Source organism: Gadus chalcogrammus, chromosome 23 (assembly GCF_026213295.1).
Source record: "Gadus chalcogrammus isolate NIFS_2021 chromosome 23, NIFS_Gcha_1.0, whole genome shotgun sequence".
Taxonomy (NCBI): domain Eukaryota; kingdom Metazoa; phylum Chordata; class Actinopteri; order Gadiformes; family Gadidae; genus Gadus; species Gadus chalcogrammus.
Genome location: NC_079434.1, coordinates 20,362,428 through 20,387,611, shown reverse-complemented (window position 1 = coordinate 20,387,611; position 25,184 = coordinate 20,362,428). Strand labels below are relative to the sequence as shown.

Genomic DNA, 25,184 nt, shown 5'->3' with positions numbered 1-25,184 from the left:
GTGTGTGTGTGTGTGTGTGTGTGTGTGTGTCCCTCTCATCGTGTGTCTGTGTGCCTGTGTGTGTGTGTGTCTGTGTGTGTGTCTCTAAGTCTGTGTGTGTCTTGTGGTGTGTGTGTGTGTCTCTCGGTTTGCGTCTCTCAGTGTGTGTGTCTCTCAGTGTGTGTGTGTGTGTGTCTCTCTCAGTGTGTGTCTCTCTCTCAGCGTGCGTGCGTCTTTGCGCGCGTGATCTCCAGCCCTGAGCGGTGTCTGATTCCGCTCCGTGCGTGTGTGTGTGTGTGTGTCCGTGCAGATGAACGATGGGCCTCTGTGTAAGTGCAGCGCCAGGGCCAGACGCACCGGGATCCGCCACAGCATCTACCCCGGGGAGGAGGTATGATTATACCATGAATAAATCAATCCACCCACTTCCTCGTCCCTCCCGACCTTCAAGAAGCGGCCGCGGTGGGGGGGGGCGAGGCCAAGGTCGCACGCCGTCGCTCGGCCGCGTGTTATCCGTTACAGGAGTCGCTCTTCCTTTAAGCGGCGCTCAATGCCGCCGCGGGGCCCGCGGGGAGGTCGGGGGCCACGGGGGAGCACTTGGAGGCGCAGTAGACGCTGCGTGCCAGGTTAAATGCGGGTGCGTGTTGTGTGTTTTGTATCAGTGCGTCCGCGGGCCCGTCCTCTGGAGACGGCCGCTAATGACGTTGTGAGGACGAATGGGGAATTAAAACGGCCGTGTTGTTGGGCAGGGTAGATGAAGGTGTAATCGATAACATTTGATGTGTTTTGTTTTGTATGATGTTATTGGAGAGTGTGTGTGTGTGTGTGTGTGTGTGTGTGTGTGTGAACAAACACACACACGGACTGAAAGCTTTTTTAACGTTTGATTTGAGTGTACTAAAGGATTTGGCCAGTTTGTGAAGACCCCAGGTTATTGGTTGATATTATCTCTGTCCAGATGTAAACCAGCCAATGGTTTCTGTTCAACTCGCCACTCCCGGTGTTGGCGCGGACTGGGCGTTCTGGGCGGACTGGGCAGTTGGCGAGCCTTTGACTTCCATTCTATTCCAAACGAGTGATTAGCAGCTCCCATCGCGCCATCTTGGTTTATCTAACCGTTTTAAGCCAATGCAAACTGCCCCGGCGAGGTCGTTTTATCCAATAGTGCCAACATCCCAACAAATCCACAAGTTAAGATTCAGTGTGTAAACATCACTGCGCATGCAGTAAGTGCAGATAACCATTTCAACAGGTCGAGATGGGTTAGGGTAGGGGGTGCTTTTCTAACTGATTGGTACGCATCCGCATTCACTTCAAATTCAGTGCTAGGTTCCTGTTTGTACGAACGTACAGAGAACGAGCCTGTAAACTGTACATACATTTTACATTTCTCCCAACTGAGCCAGCCGATGGCAACCTGCAGGTCGGGGCCATAAGAAATGGCCCGCTCTATTCCTAAATACTCATGACCTGGATTTAACGTTCAAGACTTCTCACCTCACAGTCACTGCCTCTCCGTCTGTGAGCGTGTGCAGTGGCGTGTAAACACAGAATGCTTATGTGTTCAAATCAGGTTAACTAAGTAACCCTCCTACACTTGCCCTAGCGACTTATTGAAATGTCGCTCTGGGTTCAGAACTATCAAACTGTCTGAAACGCTGGAGTTGTCCTCACACAGAATTCCCACTGCGCGCCCCAGTCTCTTGAGTCTGTCAGCATGCGCAGTGGCATGTGAAGACAGAATCCCCACTTGTGGATTTGTGTGTGCGTGTGTGTGCGCGCTATTGGAGAAAGCTTCCTAGCCAGGGCAGTTTTTATGCTCTAACCTGGGTTGGATAGAGCAGAGATATACATATAGATATGGTAGCTGCCAGTAATTAATAAGAAATATAATGGATGGCAAACTGCCAAGTTTCAGAACGTGCCAGAGGTGGCGAGCTCAACAAAAAGCATGGCTGATTTACTTCTCCAAATAGACAATGATATCCACCAATAACCTGCGGTCACATCAAATCTTTTAAGTGCTTCTGTCTTGTATATAATACATTCATCATTTCCCTCAGCCTGCGAAGACATGTCGGCTAATGAACAACAATTCTGGGAAGCTGTACCACTACAGGATCACTGTGTCTCCGCCCACCAACTTCCTGGTACCGCCTCCGGCTCTTGTTTGACCTTTGACCCCAGGAACCCATGGTGCACTGTTGACAACATTAATCCCAAAATATATTCCTGTGATACAATGATCCCTGATCTTATTATCATATTTTAGGTATAGAAAAGTAGGGATAACTGTACAAGTAGAATCCAATGTTCAAATGGCATCACATTATAGACACTTTATATATATTTTTTTAATTGTTTCAGTATTATTTATTTATTTTTTAAGTCACTATTATGGCCTTGGTAAGTTGGAAACTACTTTTATTTAGAAATTATACATTAAACACAATGCACAATAATGAAAACAATATTTCACTAAATTGTTGTGAATCCAAAAAGTGGAAGCGGTTTGTCACCGTGGATGGTTTGTGTTCCTATCCGCGTCCCCTCACACTCCATCTCTTCCCCTCCAGACCGACCGGCCCACTGTGATCGAGTACGACGACCACGAGTACCTGTTTGAGGGCTTCTCCCTCTTCTCCCACACTCCTCTGACCAGCGTAAGCCCCCCCTCTCTCTCTCCACCCCGTCCACTTCGTCCCCGAAGCCAACCCGACCTCCCCAAAAACAAATCAAACCCTGGAACACGTCCTTCTCATATTCCCCCCCCCCCCCCCCCCCCCACTCGCCACAGTCACACCCACGCTCAGCCGTTGTCAGTTTGGTTATTTGCCCGTGGATTACATTCCTCACGTCGGACACATCGACACCATTAATCATTCAGAGAGGGTCTTTGTCAAGATCCTTGTACTTGACCATCCCCACCCCCCCCCCCCCCCATCCCTATCCCCCCCACTCACCCAATTATCACCACAGCCCCGACCGGCCCAACTCCGGCCAATAAACAACAGCCGTTTTTCTTCCAACTGACTTCTGTAGCCGGGCAGAGTTCTTTGTTGCCAAGACAAAGTCTGTCTCTGTCTCTCTGTCTCTCTGTGTCTCTGTCTCTGTCTCTCTGTCTCTCTCTCGCTCTCTCGCTCTCTCGCTCTCTCGCGCTCTCGCTCTCGCTCTCTCTCTCTCTCTCTCTCTCTCTGCGACCTTGTACCAAGGTCCTTCTGTCTGCCAGGCTTTTAAAGGCCCATCAGTGAGTGTCAAGACATTAAAGAGTGCTACAGTTAAACATTACCACCCCCTGCCTTCTTGCTCCCTTTCCAGATCTTGTGTGTGTGTGCGCATTGGCAGCATAGTTGGTGTGTTAGCGTTGGAGTGCCGGTGTTGGCATTAGAGAGTGCGATAGATGTGTCTCTGCGTATTAGTCTTTGAGTGTGTCAGGGTCCAAGTGTGTGTATCTTTAGCAACTTGTTGTGTAGTATCGTGTGAGTTAGTGTGTTGGCATCGGGGTTTTTCTGTGTGTCTGTGTTGGCGCCCGAGTGTGCGTGTGGTTTTGTGTGTAAGTACGTTTCACAGTGTGTATGTTAGTGTCCGAGTGTGTATCCGATTGTGTGTGTGTGTATGTTAGTCCGAGTGTGTTTGTGCGTGTTAAGTCCTGTGTTTAAGTGTGTGTGTCTGTGCCAACCTGCGTCCGCCGCCTCTGCAATTGACTCCCGGTCTGAATAATGAATTATTCAGCCGGCGCGTTCGGTCAAGAGCCTGTCCCCGGCTTGAGAGGGAGTCGGAGGATTAGGCCCAGATTTAAACCGGCTAATTTAAAAACAGCCCTTAGTTAGCGAGCGGTATAAACGCGGGGCTCTTCGGCGCGGATTAGCATCCCTCGGAGCGCGCCGCTATTAGCCCGTGCGCTAGTTAGCCGCGGGGACGGCCGGGCGCTCACACACACACGAGACGCGCGGCTCCCAGGTTAAGCTCCTAAAACGGACCCTTGTTCCCCGACAACAAAGAGCATGTAACTAGGGGGGGCTTAGACACTGAAGAGACGGCTTATCTGTTTAAAGGAGATTCAAGTCGCTTAATGTGCAGAGGAGGGCCTGTGTCCGGTGTGTGTGTGTGTGTGTGTGACAGAGGGTGTGTGTGTGACAGTGTGTGTGTGTCAGTGGGTGGAGTGTGTGTGTGACAGTGGGTGTTTGTGGGTATATGTATGTGTGACAGTGGGTGTGTGTGCGACACTGTGCGTGTATGTGACAGTGGGTGTTTGTGTGTGTGTGTGTCTATGTTTGTGTGACAGTGGGATGTGTGCCTGCGGATTTGCGTCCAGCAGCACTACTTTGAGCTTGCCAATTTTCACTGTTGCTCATACTGTCTGTTCTCACTGTATGAGTAACTGTACATATGAACCCCCCCCCCCCCTCTGTGTGTGTGGGAGTGTGTTTGTGTGTGTGTGTGTGTGTGTGTGTGTGTGTGTGTGTGTGTGTGTTTGAGTATATGTTTGTGTGTGTGTGTGTCAGAGAGAAAATCCACAAGCCTTGCCAAAGCCGTACCTCGGCTCAACTCTTTGCTTGGGATTCGGAGACAAAATAAAAGAGGATTTCTCTTTTCTTCTGTTCTTTTTTTACCTCCTTAATGAGTTTCCTTGAAAAGCTGTAACCTCTACCTATCGCCACGGTAACGAACCGTTCTCTCTCTTCTCCCCCTCCAGATCCCATTGTGTCGTGTGATCCGCTTCAACATAGATTACACCATTCACTTCATAGAAGAGATGACGCCAGAGGTCAGTAACCCCCCCACCCCACCGAAAAATCCCTCTCTCTTCCTTATCGTTTCACCCTCTTTTCTTCTATGTCGCTCTCCCTCTCTGAGCGTCTCTCTCACTCTCTCTCTCTCTCTCTCTCTCTCTCTCTCTCTCTCTCTCTCTCTCTCTCTCTCTCTCTCTCTCTCTCTCTCTCTCTCTCTCTCTCTCTCTCTCTCTCTCTCTCTCTCTCTCTCTCTCTCTCTCTCTCTCTCTCTCTCTCTCTCTCTCTCTCTCTCTCTCTCTCTTTCCCCCCCCCCCCCCCTCCCTCCCCTTTTGTCTCTCTCCCTTTCTTGTCCTTTTTGTGTTTTTTATCTTAAGCGGCTACGCCGGCGCTCGGCTGAGCCGCACGGAAACCTCGACGACGTTCTAAGGTGGATGAAGGTGTTACTCCGGTGGGGGGTGGGGGGGGGGGCTGCGCTGCGCTGCTATCTAACAAACCCCTCCTGAAGCTGAAAGGGTGGAGTTAAGCTGATTGAAGTCTTTATGTGGGACTCGCGGCGGGTGGATTTCGGGCGCCGGGGTCGTCCCGTAATCGACGCCTTCTCCTCCAAAGCGGCGGCTCTTTCAACCGCCATTTTGTATTCATGAACCCCGCCGGGGATCGATTTCCCATCCTACGTCCGTTGCCGTGGCGGCGAGTGTCACCCTCCCGCTCGGATAACCTTTGACCCCGCCCCCCCCCCCACTCTCGAAGGAACGTGAGCGTGGGATTAAGTCGGGACGTGGGGGAATTAAGAATTGGCCATAAGAATTGTTACGTGATATGATTATAATAATAAGACGTCTTCATATCAACTTATGAAACATATTTTTCGTATTAGTTATTCATTTGAATGTGAGAAATGGAACAGCTTGTGGCGGTACGCACCTCAGCGTCCCTCGCCTTCTGGAGCACAGAAAGAAATTCTGCAGTGATATACTTTTATTAATGCCGTTGAGTTTTATTAGTATCATGTCTTGGTGTGTTTGTGTGTTGCCTGCTGCCTGCTTCCTTGCCACCTGTTGCCTGAACCCGGGTCGTTCCCGTATCCCAGAACTACTGCGTCCAGGGGCTGGAGCTCTTTGCCTCCTACCTCTTCCAGGATGTCCTGGAGCTGTACGACTGGAACCTGACAGGTACTGCGCTGCTGACAGGAGCAGGTACCGCCCAGTGTACCGGGGAGGCGTCTGGCTCAGGAGGTGGAGCGGGTCGGCTGCTAACCGGAAGGTTGCTGGTTCGATCCCCGGCTCCTCCTAGCTAGAGGGTCGAGGTGGCCCTGAGCGCCTCGACCCTCCCTCACCCTGACTGCTCCTGACGATGAATTGCAATGAAGCTGGGAGTGATTTTACGTTTTATCAATTTTGCGGTCCGACGAAATGTTTACCTTTTTTAAATGTTTTACCTTTTCAATGCAGCGGTTTGCATATATTGACGAATTGGAGACAATTGTCAACATTGAAAAGCGATTTCAATGTTGCGAGCGATCATTTTTTCTGATGTGCTAAATCATTTGGCATATTGGCGCTATTGGCAAGGGGAAGATTCCAGCAATGGCGTGGCTTTAGCATAGCATAACGTCAGCGCTAACGTTCTCGTTGGCCCTCCCCTCCCAAGGCCCCGACTGGGACAACCTGGATCCTGGCTGCCAGAAGTTCCACTTCATGCCCCGCTTCGTGCGCTTCCTCCCGGGTAAGGACGCTGCGTCTCCCCTCTCTTCCTCCCTCCCCTCTCCTCCCCAACCCTCCCTACAATGCTTTATCAACACCCTGCCGATTGCTTAATCCACAATCATATGATGCTAGCTGCCAGGAACCGCACATCGGCACATGACAACGGGGGAGACAGAATTTGATTTTTAACCTTTTTATAAACGTGTATTATTTTAAATCTGATCCCAGAAGTGTTAGCGTGTTAATTGGTCGCTGGTTCTATAAGAGGTCAGGTGGGAGAATGGGCCAATAATGTAATCATTAGCCCGCTGTGTTGAACAAGAGGGATCGCTACGGACTCCGGTGAGGAGTATCTCTTCAAAGTGTTAAGTAAACACTTTCATTCAGATCACCTCAAGGACAGACGCCGCTATCTCCCGGCACACCGGTCTGGTTAATGGCTGCCTCTGATTGGTCTCAAATTAGTGTCAGGTGGCGGGGCCCCCTCACAGCGAGCTGTGTTAAGTGTGGGGTTCCGTCTAGCGTGAAAGCGCTTGGTTATTTTGACTCCCTGCCTCCAGCGGTCACTAGCATCCCCGCTGGCGTACCCTCGCCCACGGAGAGAGGTAAAATGAAGAAACGAAACAAACACTTTATTGATGGCCCGTCATCTCCCCCCCGATTCAGTGTATTGCGTACATGGTGTGCTGCCAGATTCACACCTAATCATAACAATGCAGACATGCACAGGAATCGCAGGCTTCCCTGCATGCATGTATGAGCTCTGTCTTAATGTGCCACCTAGAGATTGATGCACATTTGGCAGAAGTACAAACTATTTCTGAGAATTGACACAAAGCTGGGATTCAGAGGGCGGGATTCCGGTCTTGTGGTAATGGGATTCTCATATACTCACCCGGATTTGTATGAGGATTTATGGAGCATCATCTCCTTGCATGGCTAACCCCCTGATGTTGTTACCGTGATTCGCCATGACTCTGCTGTCGGTTGCAGTTCGTTTCCCGTCCACACAGTGGCGCTGTTGGGCTGTCGTAGAGCCGGTGTCTTTAGTGGATTTGACGCCAGTGCCAGCTCCTCCTGCCTTCCCACGAAGCGAGAACTGAAATAAATTTATACAACAAAAGCGAGTTCTTTCTTAGCTCTTCCAATTAAGCGTAGGCCCACAGCAAACAAGAACAGCGGCATTCCTACAAAAAATAGGTAACACAAAAAACAGTGAAACCTAGATTCAGTCAAAGATTTAAAGGAAGGGGGAGAGAGAACAGGGTTTTTGTGTTAAAGAGAGTGAGAGATGGTGAGAGAGAGAGAGAGAGAGCGTTTGATATTCTCTTAATGCATTTCCCCTGCTAAGCGCCAGACTTCTTTGCGCCTCCCTGTTTGTGTGAATGTCGGCCTGTGTGAACACTTGTAAATGGAGGTCAATCAATTTTGCATGAGTGTCTATTAACCTGAGTCCATTTTGACCTTGTCCCGTCCCCCCGTCCCCCCCCGTGTGTGTGTGTGTGTGCAACATAGTGGTGTGTTAGCTTTGGAGTGGGGGTTTGTGTGCATGTTGCATTAGAGTTTGCTTTAGATTGTCTGTGTTAGTCTTTGAGTGTGTGTGTGTGTTAAGCATCTTATAGTGTGCGTGTGCAGTACACCCTTGCACTGCTACGAGCCTATAGTGTTTGTGTGTGTGTGTTACCTGTAATCACTAATGCAAGCGGGGGGGGTAGGGGCGTGGGGATATTGCAGTGAAGACTGTAGATATTGCGGCGGATGTTTCAAGCCGTGAATAGAACAATAAAGAATGTTTAGTGTGTCATTCAATTGTGCTGCGTCTATCTCCCATCGTGCATTTTATAAGCAACACATTTGTCACGGCTCCGCAGAACAAAAGACGACGTTGTGCAGTTGTCAAAAGAAAGTTTCTCGCCTTTTCGCAACGCCCTTGTCTTGTTCTGCTCCTGACAGTTTCTCCACTCCCCGTTTTCACTTCATGATTTCCCACGTCGCTCATGTGTCCGTGCCTCCCCCCCCCCCCCCCCCCCCCTCCTGTCTTCGCCCTCCTCCTCCCCCCCTCCCCCCGTCTCCCCCCCCCCCATCAGACGGTGGGAAGGAGGTGCTGTCCATGCACCAGGTGCTCCTCTACCTGCTTCGCAGCAGCAAGCCGCTGGTGCCTGAGGAGGAGATCGCCGACATGCTGCAGTGGGAGGAGACGGCCTGGCAGAAGTACGCCGAGGAGTGCAAGGGCATGATCGTCACCAACCCCGGCATGGTGAGACGCCGCGCGCCTCCTCGCTCCCTTCTGCTCGCCGCCGCCGCGTTGCACCTCCCTCCATTATGTTCCTTCTCCTCTTTTGTTCCTTCTCCCGAACTCCCTCCCTCTTGTCTCCCCTCCTACCTCCCTCCGGCGCATTCCTACGTCCTGTCCCTCCTCCCTCCCTCCCCCTCCTTCTCCCTCTCTCCCTCCATCTCCTTCCTACTCCCTCCTCCCTACTGGGATGCTCCCTCCTCCTCTCCTCCTCCTGTCGGTTTCCCTCCTCTCTCGCTACCCTGATCCTAACCTCCTCCTCCTCCCTCGTCCTCTCTCTCCCCTCTCCCCCTCGTCCTCCTTTATGACAGTGACTTGACCTTGTATACCGCCATCCTCAATGTCCATGACCCCCCCCCCCCCCCCCAACACACCACACACACACACACACACACACACACACACACACACACCACACACACACACACACACCACACACACACACACACACACACACACACACACACATGAGCTCCCCCCCCCCACCCCCCCATTATATTCCAAGGGTGTCTGTTAGCGCGCCGCGGTTCAAAGAGGGGCGATGTCCCTGTGAAGACGCTCGACCTTTCCCGCCCTTCGGGTCCATAGTGTCTTTTTATTTATTTATTTGTTTATTTATGGTCGCCCCTCTCGGTTCAGGGATGTAATTGTCTCCCGGTGTAGGGGTGTCAGTGGGGGGGGGGGGGGGGGTAGGGGTGTCAGTGGGGGGGGTCAGGATGGGTCGCGGGTGTCATGCGCCCTAAAAGGTTGAACGCGGACCCATAAAAACATGTTTGAAGTGGTCACGGGACCCCCCCCCCCCCCTTTGACAAGGAGGGGAAATTGAGTCAACCCGAAGATGTATACATCTATATATATACTGGTTTATACAGTACATCCCTGGGGAGGGGAGAGTAGTGGCTGAGACAAAGATTGCCCTGCCACTCAAGCGCGGGCTGTTAACGGGGTCGGGAGTCTGGGCGTGGGTATATCTTTAGAAATAAACAAGTCAAAGCGATTGTCGACCTCTCCGTCATCCGGGGCCGCCGCGTGGCGCGGGACGGCGACGGCGCGAGAGGAGGTAGTTATTAATACATCTGGATGGGCTCACCCCCACTCCGAGACGCCCAGCAGTGCGAGCAGATGTTGTCCGCTGTGGCGTGTGGCGTTTGACATTTCTGAGAGGAAGGATTTGTATGAAACCGCATGTAGAGAACATGTGTGCTTCACATCGTGTGTGCGCTTTTCACATGCATAGTTTTACGAAATAATAAGCATTTTAACATATTATTATTTCTTTTTTAGCAGTCAAGGACATCGAACTCCACCTCTACTACACCTTGAAGGACATAACCTCAGTCCCAGACCTTTTGATTTAAAGACGCTTTTTTCCATAGTGCCTTACACAAAGTACATTTGTCAGAAGAAAGATCTGTATCGTTGCCAAGCCCTAAACTCTTCCCTGTATACAACAACGATAGCGAGGGTAAGTTGCTAAGTGCATTAAGTTCAAGGATGTACGACATACATACAATAAGTGTGTTCATTAAGTGCAACATACAATAAGTGCGTAAGGAGGGGGTGGGGGGTTGGCTATGCAGAGTCTAGATGAACTCTGAACGATTCCTCCCGAGATGTACTGTGTATACATGAGGACCGATAAGTGGCTCCACTCCTGAATTGGTCCAACGCGTGTTAGGATCGCGACGACCTGGGTGTCGAGGCTCCGGAACCTCCTCACCCTCTCTCCCCGGTTTCTGAAGGCGTTAATTCGCATGACCTTCACGCTTCTTTTTCTCACATGCGACCGCCATCCGGTTGTCGCCCCTGTGTGCTTATTTTTCCTGCCCCCGAGAGCTGGAACTACTACTCCTCCTTTTAAAAAAGAAAAAAACCTTGAAGGCTGCGTGCTGCCAATCAGCCGTCAGCCCCCGGGTAATGATCCACCCAGATGGTGCTCTACGCAGGCCAGGGCGTGCGTGTCATCTTCTTTCAATCAACCTTGGCAAATCAAAGGCGCTGGTTGGTGGGGGAACCGGGCGAGCTCTAACGCTAACGGCGCTCATCAAGCTAGCGCGCACGGTTGCGGCGGCGTTTACAATGTATATACAGTTACCCCCCCCTGCCCCTGTTCCTCCTCCGTCAATAGAGGTTTCATCAAGGCTTCTTTCAGGCCAATCAAACGGGATTATGTCGACGGAACGCCGGAATCAAAGTCGGTTTGTTTTAGCCGCGCCAGCTGTGGGAGACGTCGTTATTGAGGGTATATTTTGTGTTTTTTTTTTTTTTTTTTTCGGTTGGGGGGGGGGTGAAAGGCAGAGAGCGAGGGGGGACGCGCCAGCGAGGCTAATGTCAAGGTGAACGTTGGCCCCCGGCCATCTGCCGTTAAGAGCGCTTCCCTCCTTAATGCCCCCCCCCCCCCCCCCCTCGACCCCCGATCCCCCACCTCCCCACCATCCATCCCTCTTATCGTAACAAAATAGCCTGACAGACGATCTGCTGATCTGGGAGTCAACCTAGGACATGTTGCATGTCAATCTCCTAACCCCCCCCCCCGACCCTGCCCCCCCCCCGACCCTGCCCCCCCCGTCTCCCCCCCTCGCCTTCCATAAGGCGAGGGGGGGACTTGCGTGGGAGACTTGCGGTCTTCGCCTCTTCATCTTTAGGTCCTCTTCATCGGTTGAGGACGTGTGTCTCACAGCCCCCTAGGCGCCCGGATTATCCGTTACTCTGATGGCGTGGGAGCGCGCCGACCGCCGGCGGCCGTCTGCGTCGTGCGGATGTGCGTCGTGGCCGCGCCCCTTCCCATTGAACAGCAAGTGGCACTTTAAACAAAATGGACACTTCTTCACTAGTTGTGTCAGTAGACATAATTGCCTTTTTTCCGAAGCACCGTTTAACGAGCCCCGCATGAACGACCGGTATTTTTGGAACGCAGGAATCAAAGTCAATGTTTTTGTGCGCCAGCTGCCCTAAACGTAGTTATTTAGGATTTATTTTTGTATTTATTTAAATTTCAACGGGTGGGGAGGACTGAGAGGCAAGCGAGCGAGGCTAATGTCAAGGTGAACGTTACACTTTAAACAAAATGGCCGCTTCGCCGCTGGTTATGTCAGTAGACATAACTGACTTTTTGCCGAAATACCGTTTAATAGGCCCACATGAATGTCTGGTATTCTTTGAACGCAGGATTCAAAGTCTGCTGTTTTTGTGTGCGAGTTGCTGAAGACGTAGTTATTTAAGATTTATTTTGCATTTATTTAAATTTCACCGATGGGGCTGAGTGAGAGACGAGCGAGCCAGGCTAATGTCAAGGTGAACGTTACACTTTAAACAAAATTGCCACTTCTCCGCTTGTTATGTCTGTAGACATAACAGACTTTTTGCCAAAGTACTGTTTAATGGGCCCACATGAATGACTGGTATTTTTAAATGACTACTAAGTTCATGTAGTCCCCTTTTTATATTGATATTTCTTGGAATATTGTGCGCTACCGAATTCCCCCTCCGGGATCCATAAAGTGCACATCTAATCTTATCTAGTAGCCAATAGGGTGTGCTGAGATGCAATCCATTAGTTCCTATTGTGAATCCTTGTGATGACTTAAAAGATTTCAAAGGGTGAGATGGATCACATATCGATACTGATAACCTTGTTGGGGTCCGGAGGACGAGTTCAGAGGATTTGTTGACTCTCCCTGTTCCAGAAACTCGTGTTTATTCGATGTAGGGACGACTGAAACGCTGTGAAAAGGGGAAACTTTTCCGTTGCATAAATTCAGGGACAAACCAGGTGGTTTATAAGTAGGCCACGCACATTTACATTTACATCAAGTTAAAGCCAAGCGCTCTCTGCGTCCAACTGTTTTCCCCACTACAGTCTTTTTTCCCAGGGGGGCATGAGAGCGAAGTGACATTGTGGTCTGGCTCTCACCAGGACAGTTCCAGGTTAGATCCCCAATGTCTGCAGATTAACCTTGAGCAAGTACCTCACCCTTTCCTGTTCCTTAAAAGGGAACCATCACACGTTCTCTTATACAAGAGGGTGCTGACACATACAGTCCGGATCATTTAGCTAATTTCTTTGAATCAGACCAATGGAGACCCACAATGGTCCAATTCTTCTGATCCATCAGCCGGAGCGGGTCTGAATTCCCTCTGCCCAGGTCAAAGGCATACATACTGTACGTCACATTAGCTCAAAGCATCTGCTCCATAACGACATGATGGTATTAATTAGCCAGGGTACGCGCTGTGGTTGACCTCTGCCGTGTGTGTGTGTGTGTGTGTGTGTGTGTGTGTGTGTGTGTGTGTGTGTGTGTGTGTGTGTGTGTGTGTGTGTGTGTGTGTGTGTGTGTGTGTGTGTGTGTGTGTGTGTGTGTGTGTCTCTGTCTGTGTGTCTGTCTGTGTGTGTGTGTCTCTGTCTGTGTGTTTGTGTGTGTGTGTGTGTCTCTCTGTGTTTGTGTGTGTGTGTGTGTGTGTGTGTGTGTGTGTGTGGTCCCTCAGAAGCCCAGCTCGGTGCGCATTGACCAGCTGGACCGGGAGCAGTTCAACCCGGACGTCATCACCTTCCCCATCATCGTCCACTTTGGCATCCGTCCGGCCCAGCTCAGCTACGCCGGAGACCCCCAGTAAGAGCGCACGGACACTCCCACACACGGCCACACACACGCGCATGGACCCACACACGGACACACACACACACACACACACACATACACATACACACATACACACACACACACGCGTGCTTATCACACACACAGACACGCACACGTGCTTATCACACACAAACGCGAGCAACACGCAACACGAGGCTCAGAATCACAGCTAGGTCAATCATACACAGCCTGCACACGGTGTTGTCCTACTCTGGGATTTAAGTACACCCCGAAATAAACCGGGGCACATACACACCGCAACAACCAAATCACAAAAGCAAGCCTCACGCTCAGAGACGTGTGTGTGTGTGTGTGTGTGTGTGTGTGTGTGTGTGTGTGTGTGTGTGTGTGTGTGTGTGTGTGTGTGTGTGTGTGTGTGTGTGTGTGTGTGTGTGTGTGTGTGTGTGTGTGTGTGTGAAGTTCTAAGAGAAGTACAGACGTACATAAACTTCCACAGATGTCTCCCTGCAGACCGGAAGAAGTACAAAGAGAGGCACGCACATGCACAACGTTGTCATGTAGATGTCGATAGGCCTCTGAGGACAGCTATCTCTCTCTAGCTCTCGTTCTCTCACGCTATGTTTCCATTTCCCTGAGCACCCTCCCTCCCACATGGGTCCCGTCCCTCCACCAGGGCCGCAGAGGGAGGGGGAGGGAGGGAGGGAGGTGGAGAGAGGGAGGGGGGGGGCGGGCGAGAGAGAGAGAGAGAGCGAGAGAGGAGAGAGAGATGAGAGAGAGAGAGAGAGAGAGAGAGAGAGAGAGAGAGAGAGAGAGAGAGGGAGAGGGAGAGGGAGAGGGAGAGGGAGAGGGGAGAGAGAGAGGGGGGGGAGTACAAAGATGGAGATATATTGATGTTAACGGAGAGAGAGCAGAGTAAAGAAAGAGGGATATTACACATATAAAAATATGTATAGCAAAATACAGTGAAGGAGGGTGAAAGTGAAAGACGGGACATAAAGAGAGTCGGGAGACAGAAGGATTAGAGGAAGAGGAGGAAGCAATGGAAAAAAAACTTGCGGCGGTGTGACATTTTCACACGTGTCGTCACGGGCCCTCAGATCCTGCCGAGCCCCCTCGCCACGGGAACGGCGGTCCGCGCCCCCTGAATAGCAATGCCATAAATAAACACACACACACACACACACACACACACACACACATCAAAATGCAAAACACAATCACGAACACACACAAACATCAAACACACATGCACACACGTTGGTGTGTGTGTGTATGCTTGGGCATTTTTGTACATGCATGCGCACGCATCCACACATGCTTTGATCAAACGCACATGCATCAGTACACACGCAAACACACACACGCACTGCTCCGGGAATACTGTACTGTGCCACTGCATAATTAACAAAGGCAGTACATTGGATTATTGGAGCTCTGGATCCCAGGTGCACTGGAGGAGCAACAACAAGCCGAGCGCCAATCAAAAGTCAATAACCAAAGCAGCCCACTTCTCCCCCCCTCCTACCCCCCTCCTCCTCGTTCTGTTTCTCCTCTGTCCACTAATGGCATGTACGCATTGGCCTCCCACACACACACACACACACACTGACAGGCGCACAGACAGATACACACAGACACACACATACACATATACAATTACACATAGATATACACGAATACCACGCTCTTGTTCAGAACCAATCTACCACCCAAACAATTTGTGTGTACAAACAAAGACAGCGACAGACACACATAGACACACACAGACACACAGCTTCCTTTATGCATCCTAGAGAAAAGGCGAGGCAAGTTTTTATTTTTTCATATCTGCCATTTTCGTCCGGCCTGCTACATTTAAACCGTCTCAGTGTCCCCCTCAAACACGCGCACACACTCACACACTCCTGTGAGTGTCCCGCCCACACATGTCTGACCTCCTCGAGAGTTCAGGATGATGACAAATGCACGGAGGAACGGGGACATCGTTATTCGGGCCAGAAGCTCACCGCCCAGCGTAGCTGCTTCAGTGGCAGCCATCTCTACGGCCTAATGACGGATGTAGCCTGTAGCGGCTAGCCGCGCCGGGACCTAGCCGTACAGCGGCTAGCCGCGCCGGGACCTAGCCGTACAGCTGCGGCTCCGGCCACTGTCCGGCAGAGGGGGATCTGAGTCTGCTGCTGACGGTGGTCAGTGGAGGGGGAGTCGGAGGGAAGGGGGGAGAGGGAGGGGGAGAGGGAAACTGAGAGAGATGGGGTCGAAAGAGAGGGAGGACGAAGGGAGAGAGTGGGAGGGAGAGGGGGGGTAGAGTTCTGTATGCAGACTACTGAAGGAGTATCACTGCTACTGCAGAGTAAAAGGGAGACATAATTCTGATGGAGAGAGAGAGAGAGAGAGGGAGAGAGGGAGGGAGAGAGAGAGGGACTGATGAGCGAGCAAGCGATTGAGAGAGACAGACGATATGCAGGGAGAGAATATGCTAATAGAGCACGGGCAGGGAGTTGCCAGTGTGAGCAGAGCGCAGCAGATCTATGAAAAGGTCATCAGAGCCTTGTGGGGACCAGCAAGGGCCTCTCGCTCTCGCTCTCTCTCGCTCTCGCTCTCGCTCTCTCTTCTCCTCTCTCTCTCTAGATCTCTGTTCTCGCTCTCTCGCTCGTCTCTCTAGGCTCTCTGTCTCGCTTCTCTACTCTAGCTTTCTCTCTCTCATCTCTCTCTCTCTCTCTCTCTCTCTCTCTCTCTCTCTCTCTCTCTAGTTCTCTCTCGACCTCTCCTTCTGCCGGTGCGCTGGAGGTGTGGCTGTGCTGATAATCAGCATGCTAGACACACACACACACACACACACACACACACACACACACACACACACACACTACCTCCCACATTCACCCTCAACTCGGCCACTAATGAAGTCCCCACAATTAAAGCCCTAGAATCCTTCTGTTACACAACACGTCTCTCGCTGTCGCTCTCTCTCTCTGGCTGTCTCTCTGTCCCTCTCCCTCCCCTCCCCCACCTCCTTCATTTCCTTCATTATTTACTATGATGAATCCCCTATTGCCGAAGCATTTGACAAAACATAACAAAACAACAAATAGTTACAGATACATTAATGATAATGTACAAATTAATAACATTGCCGACGAGAGCGTCGTCAGGAACGCTGAACGAGTTTGCTAGTCAAATTGAATCTCTTATGCTGTGACCATAATCAATGTATCTCGCAGCCTGGGCCACCCATCTGTTCCCAACGCGTCTGTGAACGCGGGGAAGTTTAATGAATTGTGGGCGGATAATGATTTCTCGCTTTTTTTTCACATGGCTCTTTTAGTCTAGTAGGAGGTGAGCCTGGCTTGTCTGGGTCTCCAGGTCTGCCTCTGTGGCCCTTGCTCTGTAGCCAGGCTGTGTCCTCTGAGCCCGTACATCAGAGATTTCCTTTATTTTCTTTTTATTTCCCACCGCCGTTTGGTCTCGATTTAGGGGCGTATGACACAGTGGTTGTCAAACTTTTTCTTCTAGTTTACCCCCTCTAAGATATCTTTTCAGCTGCGTACCCCCTTAACAAAACACCAAAAAATTTAAATAAAGAACATAATTAATGTATGTGCACTTGTTGGTGTTGTGTCCTTGTGGGCTTGGCGGTACATTTCTGCACAACTTTGAATGCCGTGTTCTGATTGGGTGCTTCTCCAAATAGAAACCCAACCGATCTCTCGACCTATCTTTGTGTTAGGGTTAGTGTTTGTCTCTTCTTGTTTCTATGTTCACTTGCCAGAGAGAGAGAGAGAGAGAGAGAGAGAGAGAGAGAGAGAGAGAGAGAGAGAGAGAGAGAGAGAGAGAGAGAGAGAGAGAGAGAGAGAGAGAGAGAGAGAGAGAGAGAGAGAGAGAGAGAGAGAGAGAGAGAGAGAGAGAGAGAGAGAGAGAGAGTTCACCCGCTACATGTCCCCTTGCTAATAACTCCCAGGCTCTTTTCAAATGCAAATGACTTTGACTGGCAGTGTCCCCGTCAGGGCTTCCCTGACCCCCTTCACCCGACTCATCGAGGGGCCAACGATAGAAGTGTCTGTCTTTACAGACTAGCCGTCTCCCTTGTAGAGCAGCAGATAGCAGGGCCACGGCTTAATGGTTTTGTTTAATAACGCGAGGGCCCTCCAATTATCAAATATGAATGTTGTTGAAAGAGGGGGAAGGAGGAGGAGAGACGGATGCTCTCGTAACACTCAGTCTTATGTTGTGGCACCGCAGGTACCAGAAGCTGTGGAAGAGCTATGTGAAACTGCGCCACCTGCTGGCCAACAGCCCCAAGGTCAAGCAGATCGACAAGCAGAAGCTGACGCAGAGAGAGGTGAGTCCGAGATGCCGGTGGTTTTACTTTGTTGTACTTTATTTGGTTGTGATGTTTGTATATTTATTTAGTTTTGAAGATCATTTCTGATATACGGGGGGCTCTAGTCGAGCCTCGCCCCAGCGCGTGCAGATTTTCGTGGCGGGGAAATAAAAGGGGAGCCTTATGTGAGGATATCTTCAAAAGGTCAGTCTCTCGGAGACGTGATAGGGTGCGCCCCGGAAAACGGCGGAGAACTTTCCTCCAGCTGCGCACTGCGGAGAATCCGCCCGGCCCGCGGGCTAGTTCCCGCCCGAAACCACAAACTTTCTACCGTGACGTTGATAGCCGCGACGTTGACATCAATTCAAACGTTTCTTATCCGCCAAACGCGCTGACAGTCGGTAAATTTATTTGTCTGAAGTGAAAAAAGAAGAAGATGACTGCGGGGGGGGGGGGGGGGGGGGACTTTGCTAAACAGAAGCGACAAAGGCAGGAGAACACAGCTTTCTTGTCGTGCGTCTGATGTTTTTTCCGCTGAACCGGCAGAGAAGCGCGTTTCTGTGCGACTGCAGTTTCGGAGCAGCACGGGCTGACCTGGATCTCTGTTTCCTTTGCATGCTTTTCTATTTCTCCCCGGCAAGTCCGTTTGTTTCGTTATTATGGGAACACGTGGAAAAGGCCGATATGCGATAGTTTTGATGATCTGATTTTTCTGTCCCAGAATGGCATTCTGTGAGGTTACCACGGCGGGTCTCGTCATTGTTCGCAGTTTCACATTATCTGCGTTCTTTTCCTTCTTTCTTTCCCTTTATTGAATATGTTTCTTGCCCTTTTCGATGAGAAATAATTAGATTCCAGTGGATTTTTGATGAGGCCTGTGTCCACATATTTTAATACCGGCTGGGTTACCTCGCTCTCAAGAATCGGAAATGATTATCTGCCATTCCCCGATCGTGTAAACTTTCTTATCCTTTTATAATCCTATGCATACACCAGAGCAACTGTCGGTTCTAAGAGAAACACCTTGAACACGGTGTGCGTATTTCTTTGCACACTTCAGAAAAAAAGAACGACTGGAATAATTGTTTGGTTATATTCAGTTATTATGCTTCCACAGAATACACAACACAGCCGGGGTAGTGGCAGGAAGTGGCGTGCGCTGGAGAGGAGAGATGGTAGCGAGTTGCCTTTAGTGGGACAGGAGTTGTAGGTGACAGCTGGCATTGTTATATCGCCGTGTGTGTAGATGAAGCTCAGCTCCCCCACGTCCTCGTTCCTTTCCTGCCTGCCAGTGGCTCTCTCTCCGTCTCTGTACACCAGATATATATAAACTCTCATAAACCTATATAAATATCGCAGCATTACACAGTCAAAACACAGAGAGGTAATGCCTGTAAAAAATAACAACCAACTTTTCCGATATAGCCGCAGCGAGGGAGAGGGTGACGGGGCAGGAATAGAATCCGAAATCCAGAGAAGTCTTTGTTGAATTTCCACTTCTCCTCTTTCCTTCCAGCGCCTTACCCAGAGTTCACTGCATGCGCCCCCCCCCCCCTTTAATAATTACCCCCCCCCCCCCCCGTCCTCTGTCCCGTGCCTCGCATGGATCCAGAGTCCTGTGGCGCCTTTCCCGCCTTGAAGTCGGTCTCCACCCCCAACTCTTTCTTCTCCACTCCCCCCCCCCCCCCTCCATCATAACACAGGCACTTCTTTCTTTATGTTTTTTTTAACAATTATTTTTTAAACATGTATGTTTTTCGGCGCAACCGTGAAGACAGTGGTTCTCCTTGTGTGTCTCCTCCTGCGTCTCCTCCTCATGGCATGGGTCTAAGAGGAGAGGGAGAGGGAGAGGGGAGAGGGGTGAGGGGGGAGAGGGGTGGTGGAGGAGCGAGGGGCATGGTGTTATCTGGAGGGGGGGGCATGGGGAGACTGAGAGGAGGGTTGCTGTGTGCGATCAAACGGCATTATCATTCTCCACTTTCCTCCTCCCCCCCCCCCCTCCATCTTAACACAACCACTTCTTTCTTTATTTTTCTTGCATGTATTTTTCTAACATGTATTATTTTAAACATGTATGTTTCGGGTCAGGTTGCGACCGTGAAGAACGCGGTTCTCCTCACGGTATGGGTCTAAGAGGAGTGGGGCGAGGGTGCGGGGGAGGGAGAGGATGGGGGGCCTGGCTATGCGTGGAGGAGGTAGGGGGTAGGGGCGTGTGTGTGCGATTCTCAAACGGCGCGATATCGTTTTTCGGCGGGGGAGGTTTCTGAAATCAAAGCGGCGTCAGCGAGGGGGTCGGCTGAAGGTCGTCCCGGTGGCGGCAGCGTGGGTCGGAGAGGGGACCGCGCTGATCCACGGGCTAACCGCGGCCCGCAGAGCGAGTTTGTTTTGACTTTTGTGTGGCTAGCAGGGGGTGGAAGCGCGCTTAGCCTTTCCCCCCCGCTTCGATCCAGAGCACGCCCGTCTCCCAGGCCTCTGACTCTCCTTGAGATAAAAAAAAAATACCTTCTGCCTTCGTATTTTTATTTTTACAATTCCCCCTTCCTGCCTCCGATCCCTCTCAGCGGCTAACGTTGAGAGCTCTGAGCTCAATTAGCCTGTTCCTCAGGTAGCCTGGACCCAGCACTGAGCTAACACGCCTTGACATTCAAGATGTCAACATGCACTGTGTTGCAATTAGTGAACACGGACACATATGCAGGCACGCGCACACACGTACAGACACACACGTACACACGTACACAAGTACACACACACACACACCACACACACACACACACACACACACACAACACACACACACACACACAAGCACATAGATTGTACGACAGCACAAATTGCTCACATCCACACACACAGGACCCATGATAGCACACTATCAGCGTTGGGCCGGTCTGTTTTTACAGCCGTGCCGGTGAAGCGATGCTCTTATTATTTAACGCCCATGGGAACGCTCTGTTTGTGTTTGTGTGTGCACAGCTCAGTTGTTTGAGGTGCCTCTGTGATTTGAGGTGCGTCGGATGTGTTTGTTGGGATGTTTGATGTGTTGGTGTGTGTTTTGAGGGTGTGTGTGTGTGTGTGTGTGTGATACAAGCCCCCCTGCACCCCTCTATGTTAATGGCCCACAGTTACCTCTCTGAATGTGCGCGGGTTTCGCTGTGTTCCCCTCTCCTTTTATTGAGCGTATCTGGCCGGTTTCTTTTTTTTTTCCTCCCCTTGCACTCATCCGGCGGTGGGTAGAAGTTCAGCCTTATTAAGGCTGTTGACGGCTCCACTCAGGTCTCCCTAACAGGCTGTGTGATTCTCTCAGCGGCCAGGCCAGCCAGCCCCCAAGGAACTCTGGGGGAGATCCCGAGGTCTGCAGCCCTAAGTGAGCGGGCCAGATGGCAAACCTTTCCTCCAGACCTCCGTGTGTGTGTGTGTGTGTGTGTAGTGTGTGTGTGTGTGTGTGTGTGTGTGTGTGTGTGTGTGTGTGTGTGTGTGTGTGTGTGTGTGTGTGTGTGTGTGTGTCCAGATGGACCCTCTGGGGGTCCCTACAGTGGTGTCGGCGGTATTGCTACACGGATTCTTACACCACTTTTTAATACGACGTTCGCCTCGGCTGATGTCCGTTTGATATTCGCTATTAATTGCTAAAGTTTCTTAGTTTGATGAGGGACTTTAAAGTAACAGATAATCCAGTGCTGGTTATCAATGAGAATAACCTGGGCTGTGTAAAGCCTCGGTTAGCATCGGCTGAAGGGACAAAGCTCCCCTTCGTGATTGGTACCGCTGGTCGTACTTAAGTGTGTCCAGGCCGGACCTCTTTTACGTCTGGTGGTCCCACCGGAGTGCCACGACGTCGGACTCCACGCATACCGATGCTACGTCTGGGAGTGCGTTTGTGGTGTTCGTTTTCTTTGTGAAATTCGTCATCTCTGGTTAGGATAACTAGATGTGTACGTTTTCAAACTGTGCATACCGAAGCTTACAGGAGAAAACAAAACCATAACACTTATATACAACTGACTGCCTGGACTCGCCTTATGGTTAACCGGCCAGCACCCCATCACCAATTTTAAATGTTTTGCCTGTATGTATGTATGTATGTATGTATGTATGTATGTATGTATGTATGAATGTCAATTATGGCACCCATGGCAATCTTGATCAACCCTGGAAGGAGGGATCCCCCACTCTGCGTTCCTCCTCAAGATTTCTTCCTTGCTGATTAAGGGAGATTTTTGCTAGGGGTCAAGAGGGTGTCATAAATATACGGCCTGTTTAGCCCTTTGACACTGTACCGTTGATGGAGGGCTATACAAATAAAATTGAGCTGAATAAAAACGCAAGACGATCATCTTTGAAATAAAATAAAACTCCAGGGACAGGGGAAAAGTTCAACATATCAAAAGTTTAAACCCCACGAACCAAAGAAAGACAACAAAGCCAGTACATACATGCCCAACAAAACCTGGAAAGATACATGCAGTCAAACAACACTCAGACCGCCAGGGCATTGTGCACCAGTGTGTGAGAAGGGATCAAATCTTAACTATTCATTTTGTAAAAGCAAGCAGCCTTAATCACCCAGGCTTACGGAAACAGTTTTCCCGGATCACTATGTCATCAGATTGAGCTCGGAGCTTCTCACTGTAGCGAAAGGGGAGGGATCAGGAATCACCAGGGAGGACTTTGTGTTGTGGTAAATGTTACAACTTTGTTGCACGAGGATGCCTTGAGGCAGGAATCCTAAACCCTGAGATCCTCCGTTTCCAGTCCCTCTTGTGACGCCTCCGTTGTGCTAGACTAGAGCACCTGGGGGGAAGACCCTAAGAAATGGGGCAGGCCAATCGGATGGCTCTTGAGCTCTTATTGGTCGGATTGGACTTCAATAGAGTCAAAGGGTGGAGGGGGCGCTGGACCGACGGCTGGCTGTGACCTAGAAGGGAGAGATGGGAACTGACCTGTAAAGGCAGGGCACCGGTTCAGACTGCTTAACCCTGGACTCAAAGTGAAGGAGAAGATGAATTCAACAAAGGAACGATGAGGAAGACGAAGAAGCCCTCTTCGTTCACTAGACATGGCCATGGGTTTCCTGATTTGAAAGACCCTGCAAATGAATGGATGAATTGAAATGAATGAGTAATGAGAGAAAAAAAAAAGGACTCCTTCATTAAATAGACATGGCATTAGGTTCAAATATGTAAAATGGTCCTCCTCGTAAGAGACCAGGTATAGTAGTTTAATCAACTGCTGTGCTAGAACTTTTCTATTGGGTCAAAGGCCAGATGTGTGTGTGTGTGTGTGTGTGTGTGTGTGTGTGTGCATCAGCGTGCACGTATGTGTTGGTGTATGTGTGCGTGTGGCCATGCATTGTTCAGGGAGGGGTATTTGTGTGTGCCACGCGCGCATGTGCCCTTGTCTTTGATGCAGAGTTCAAAGTCAGACGCCATTACTTATTCATGCCTTTGTTGTTTTTTATTTCCACTGCGAGTGGAAAAGATTCCCGCCGTTCCATTCTTGAGATGGATCGCGGGCTAACTCGGCCATGACAGTTGATAGCCGCGCTGCGGTGTGCGACAAGCACGCTGGCGCCACACAAACACACACCGACACACACAGACACAGACACGTACATGTACACACAATCACACTGGCACCCACTGATGCCCATACACACGTAAGCAGGCCTAGGGAGCAGAATCTGTCAATGCATTCTCCATACTCCTGGTAACTGTTGGAACATTCTTGTCAGGGACTTCTGACTTTGTGTCTGTCTGTGTGTGCGTCCTTTCGGTATTTGTGGAAAGCCAGGTCCTTTGTGTGTGTGTGTGTGTGTGTGCTCAGCAACATATATATGTGTGTGTGTGTGCATTAACTCAGCCAATATCAGAGCCGTCCCTACCTCCAGTGTTGTGAGGCGTGGGGTCTAATGTGTGAGCCGCAGCCCTGGTGCACGCTCCCTGGGATTGGAGTCTACGGCGGAGGCTGTCAATCAAACCGACCCCCCCCCTCACCTCTGCCTGCTACGAGGACCCCTACCTCCCTGCCCCCATAACCACAGACCAGTCCCGTGACATGCCAACAGGTGTGCGATTAGCCGTTTAGAAAATCTGCAAAATTCTTATGACATCACAAGTGGGCGTGTCCACCTAGATGTGCGCTGGATAGAATCAGCCGACCGGGTGGACCGTAGCAAGCGTTGCTCATCTAGGTGGACACGCCCACCTGTGATGTCGTAAGGGGCTTGTAACGGCTAATCACACTCACACCTGGCGGCATGTCACGGGACCTTTAAGGATGTAAAACGGGGGGGCGGCGGACTGTAACGTGAACACCGACAGGTAGGAGGGAGGACAGACCCACAAAGGGGGAGAGAGGCGGGGGAGAAACGTGGTAAGAAGGGGGAGGGAAAGGGTTAGGGGGACAACCGCAGCACACTTATTACCCCGCAATGTCCCATGATGCATCGCGGTTTCACGGACAACAGAGTCGTCCCATAGAGATGCTCTACGGCAGGCGCATACATATTCTTGATGCAAATGACCTGTCAGGGGGTGACATCGCACACCGCCGAGTCCGCTTCTTTACACGTCCAATAAACATTAAGCGGTTAGATTTACAGCACCAGCTATTATTGTCAGAATTCCCCCTTTGCCTTTTCCTTATACCGTGTGCTACACAGTGTTCATTAAGTCGGCAACGAGGTGACAAGTGAGCCAATCGAACACAGCCTAAGTGTGTGTGTGTTTGTGTGTGTGTGTGTGTGTGGCGTGTGTACAGGAAGCGCTCCAGAAGATCCGGCAGAAGAACACGATGCGTAGGGAGGTGACAGTGGAGCTGAGCAGCCAGGGCTTCTGGAAGACCGGCGTGCGCTCAGACGTCTGCCAGGTAACACACACGCACGGATACACACTCGCGCACGCACACTTCCGCATCAGACCCACACACACACACACACACACACACACACGCACACACTTCCTCATCACACACACAGACACACACACACTTCATCAAACAGACACACACACACTTCATCAAACACACACACACACACACACACTTCCTCATCACACGCACACAAACACTTCCTCATCACACACACACACAAACACGCGAACACACCATACTTCCTCATCCCACACACAAGCGTGCACGCACACACAGGCACCCCACGCCATCCACATCACAACGTGCCACGCCCCACATGGAAACCTACAGTCAACGTCTCCTGCTTTTGATCTTTTTTTCCGCTGCTTGCATCACTCTGTGGTGTGTGTGTGTGTATGTGCACATGCCCGTGTGCGCGCCTGTGTGTGTGTGGGTGCGCCAGCGTCGGCGAGGGCGAACAAATCCCCGCCGCTGCCGTTTCCCCGGCAACCTTATTAGGCAACTGGCAGGTTGTTCCTGCTCCGCCGCCGCCGCCGCGCCCGGGCGCCACCAGCAGGAAGCCGTTCCCGCCGCTCGCAGCGCGCCGCAAGCAGCTCGGAGCGGCAAGCTGGACTCCGTCCTTTGATGGGAGGGGGGTGAGGGGGGGGGGGCTTTTGTTGCGTCACCGACAGACACACA

The 25,184-nt window shown here is 50.9% G+C and overlaps 1 protein-coding gene across 1 annotated transcript in view; it reads left to right on the top strand.

Moving 5' to 3' along the window:
- Window positions 1–25,184, top strand: part of drosha (drosha ribonuclease III) — a 69,374-nt gene that overhangs the window by 7,295 nt on the left and 36,895 nt on the right. Inside the window, exons 7-16 of the mRNA XM_056583970.1 lie at window positions 290–370; window positions 2,043–2,129; window positions 2,556–2,642; window positions 4,676–4,747; window positions 5,803–5,884; window positions 6,363–6,437; window positions 8,506–8,675; window positions 13,197–13,321; window positions 17,552–17,651; window positions 24,396–24,503. Coding sequence (XP_056439945.1) covers window positions 290–370; window positions 2,043–2,129; window positions 2,556–2,642; window positions 4,676–4,747; window positions 5,803–5,884; window positions 6,363–6,437; window positions 8,506–8,675; window positions 13,197–13,321; window positions 17,552–17,651; window positions 24,396–24,503 — 987 coding nt within the window. The remainder of the gene's footprint in view (window positions 1–289; window positions 371–2,042; window positions 2,130–2,555; window positions 2,643–4,675; window positions 4,748–5,802; window positions 5,885–6,362; window positions 6,438–8,505; window positions 8,676–13,196; window positions 13,322–17,551; window positions 17,652–24,395; window positions 24,504–25,184) is intronic.